This window comes from Aythya ferina, assembly GCF_964211825.1.
Source record: "Aythya ferina genome assembly, contig: HAP1_SCAFFOLD_95, whole genome shotgun sequence".
Lineage (NCBI taxonomy): Eukaryota > Metazoa > Chordata > Aves > Anseriformes > Anatidae > Aythya > Aythya ferina.
Window position 1 is genome coordinate 319,158 of NW_028181423.1, and position 3,343 is coordinate 322,500.

Genomic DNA, 3,343 nt, shown 5'->3' on the forward strand with positions numbered 1-3,343 from the left:
GCACCTCCCAGCCCAGGGGCACCACCTGCAGCTTGGGCAGCTCCCCGCCGGGGGGCAGCTCCCTGCTGTGGGGCAGCTCCCCGCCGTGGGGCACCAGCTGCAGCTGGTGCAGCTCCCCGCTGTGGGGCAAAACCTGCAGCTGGTGCAGCTCCCCGCTGTGGAGCAAAACCTGCAGCTGGTGCAGCTCCCAACCATGGGGCACCAGCTGCAGCTGGTGCAGCTCCCCGCCAGGGGGCAGCTCCCCCACACCGCTCCTCCCTGTGCCCCCTGTGTCCATCAGTGGGGACAGCCCATGGTGACGGGGACACTGGTACCCCACCATGCGCTGGGGCTGGGGCCCAGGGCCGTGCTCCATGGGGAGCTCCTGCACCCCGCAGGCACCTGCCTGTTGCAGGCCCCCGCCCAGCGCAACCCCCCGCCACCCCTCGTCCCGGGGCCTCCGCTGCGGGGGCAGGCGCTCCCCACGCCCCGCACCCTGAGCAGCAGCCGGGGGCAGCTGCCGGAGCCCTGCTTGCACGCCGTGGGGCTCAGCGAGGACCAGGGGCCCCCGCTGCCCGGCCCCACTGCCCCCAAGCCTGCCCAGGCTCCAAGGACCGCCAGCACCCAGACGGCGACGCCTGACGGTGAGTTTGGGGCTGGCACAGCCGGCCGCTGGGCGCCCCACACCCAGGGGCCATGGGAAAGCTGACATCGCCCGTCTTGGGGGATTTTCTTGCTTCGTCCTCAGCGGCGACAGCCCCGCAGGTGCCTGAGGAGCCCCCGCAGCTGCCCGAGCTGGGCCCTGATGCCTTTGCCGAGGCCTTTCCAGAGCTGGCAGGGGACAGCCAGCAGCTGCAGCACATGCAGGACGAGCTCCTGGCCGACCTGGACATCCCCATCCCCGGCATGGAGGAGCTGCTCAGCTGGCTCGATGCCGTGGAGCCCCAGGACGCCTTCCCCGATTTGCCCAGCAGTCCTGCCCTCAGCCGCTTCCTCTCGCAGCTGCCCGACCTCTGCGAGGACATCGAGGAGCCGAGCACGCAGGGACTGGAAGCCACAGGAGCCCTCGGTGAGGTCCCCTCAACCCCTGGGCTGCGCCCCGAGAAGCTTGAGGGTGGGCTGTCGCTGCAGTCCCCCGTCGTGCCAGCAGTGAGCCCCCCGCTCAGCCCTGCAGCCAGTCCCCTGCCCAGTGCGCTTAGGAGCCCCCTACCCAGTCCACCCCTGAGTCCCCCCAGGAGCCTCCCTGACACCCAGCTCCTCAGTGCCCTTAGTAGACCCCTGCCCCAACCCCCCCAGCGTTCCCTCAAGACCCGCCCCAACCCCAAGGTCCCCAGTGCCCTTAGTAGACCCCAGCCCAAATCCCCCCCGAGTTCTCCCAAGAAACGCCCCAACCCCAAGGGCCGCAGTGCCCTTAGTAGACCCCAGCCCAAATCCCCCCCGAGTTCCCCCAAGAAACGCCCCAACCCCAAGGGCCGCAGTGCCCTTCGTAGACCCCAGCCCAAATCCCCCCTGAGTTCCCCCAAGAAACGCCCCAACCCCAAGGGCCGCAGTGACCATAGGAGACCCCTGCCCAAACGCCCCCTGGGTCCCCTCAAGAGTCCCCCGCCTGCCCCTGCGTCCACCAGCACCAAGCGGGGGGCCAAGCGCCCTGCGCCCAGCAGCACCCCCGGGACAGCGCAGAGCTGCCAGCACAGGAGGCCGACGACAGAGAACCCCCCCGGCAAGGAGAGGAAGACGCTGCTGGGCCAGGCTGGCCAAGGCCGCAAGAGACCGTGCCAGGGGAAGACGGCTGGCAGCAGCACGGTGGCTGGCAGCAGCAGGGAAGCAGGCAGCAGCGCGCAGCAGCTGGCGATCAACAGCACCACGGCACCCAGCAAGAGAGCGCGAAGCCCGGGGGCTGCAGGGGGGCAAGGAGCAGCGGCGCCACCTCCCCGCAGAGCGCGGCTGCTGCCGGAGACTCCGAGTGGGGAGCCCCGTGCCGTGCGGCCCCAGGACAGGCTCTGTCCCCAGGCCAGCGGGGCCAGGACGCTGCAGCGCCAGCAGCCGGGGACAAAGACCCCCAGCGAGACTTTGCAGCCGCTGGGGGCCAGGGCCAAGGCGCTGGGGCCAGCGTGCCAGCTGGCCTGTGTGCAGCCGCAGCCCACCTCCAGCAGCCCCAGCAGCATGCCCAGCGCCCCGCCGACAGTGCCAGGCTCCAGCTACCCGTGACCGACCTCGGGCTTCTCCTCGACGGCCCCCGCAGCACCCAGGCAGGCACAGAGACCTCTGCAGGCACGTGCTCCAGCTTCAGCCACGCTCCTCAGCCCTTGCCCCTCTCGCTTGCCCTCTCCCCTCTCTCGTGCTGGAGCTAGGGGATGGGCTTGCCACTCACAGGGATGGCAACAGCGCCAATGGCAAATGCGCGCGCGCCTCACCCAGGAAGGTGGCAATGGCAAGCTGGGGAGATGCTGGCAGCAGCTGGGCTGGGAAAGCTTGGCCATGGCAACTGCTGCTTGGGACACCAAAGGGCTGAGAGACAAGACTTGCTTCTTCTTTCGGGGCATTGCTCTTCTTTCCTGCCTTCTGGATCAAATTCCTCTCCTTAGGTGGTCACTCAGCAAGGCCTCTGCCTGCAGAGCACTTCTTCTTGCACTGGCATGCCAAGGGGATAAGAACTGGGAGGTCTTTGGGATAGCAAATGATCAGTGGGATGGGAAGTGATGATGGGGATAGCAATTCATTGGAATGGGAAAAATGGGTTTTATTTGTATTAAATTTAAATTTTTTAATTTTCATTTAATTTATTGGTTTTCTTATTTATTTAATTAAATCCACTTTATTGACTGTGTTGTACGGTATGGCATTGTTTTATTATTATAAAATTATAAGTATTTAATAGTATTAAATATTTTTATATATTAATATCTTATAAACTGTAAGTATCATTATTTATTATTTTGTTGGTTTTTATTCCTTTTCTACCCTATTAAACTCTCTTTATCACAACGCACTGGTTTGGACTTTATTTTTCCTTCCGAGTCATTCTGGATTCACTCCGGATGGGGGGACACTAGCGAACGCCTGTGTGCTTCAGATCCAAGGTCACCTTTGCCCTCATTCAAGATACATATTTGCATCTGTTGTTGTGAAACAAAATTAACAACAGGAACAATAAAGTTACCTACTTGCTAGCAGCAGCTCTACATTTGCTGGGGTCTGCTCTGTGCATTTTGAAGACCATTCCATGCTCTTCAGCCCCTTCAGGAGGAAATGTATGGTTCTAGGAAAATGCGTCTTGACCTGATGCAAAGCTGTGACGCAGCCTGCAGCTGCTGCAAGCCCTGGCATTTTACCTGCAGCCCCTCCAACAACTCTGATGTTCCCT

The 3,343-nt window shown here is 62.5% G+C and overlaps 1 protein-coding gene across 1 annotated transcript in view; it reads left to right on the top strand.

Moving 5' to 3' along the window:
- Positions 1-586: 586 nt before the first annotated feature.
- The window catches only part of LOC311428570 (uncharacterized protein), a gene marked incomplete at its 3' end in the record, with an annotated part of 151,406 nt that continues 148,649 nt past the window's right edge, over positions 587-3,343 (top strand). The window contains exons 1-3 of the mRNA XM_084539957.1: positions 587-623; positions 728-1,048; positions 1,655-1,751. Of these exons, the coding sequence (XP_084396083.1) occupies positions 841-1,048; positions 1,655-1,751 (305 nt within the window). The 5' untranslated portion in view covers positions 587-623; positions 728-840. The remainder of the gene's footprint in view (positions 624-727; positions 1,049-1,654; positions 1,752-3,343) is intronic.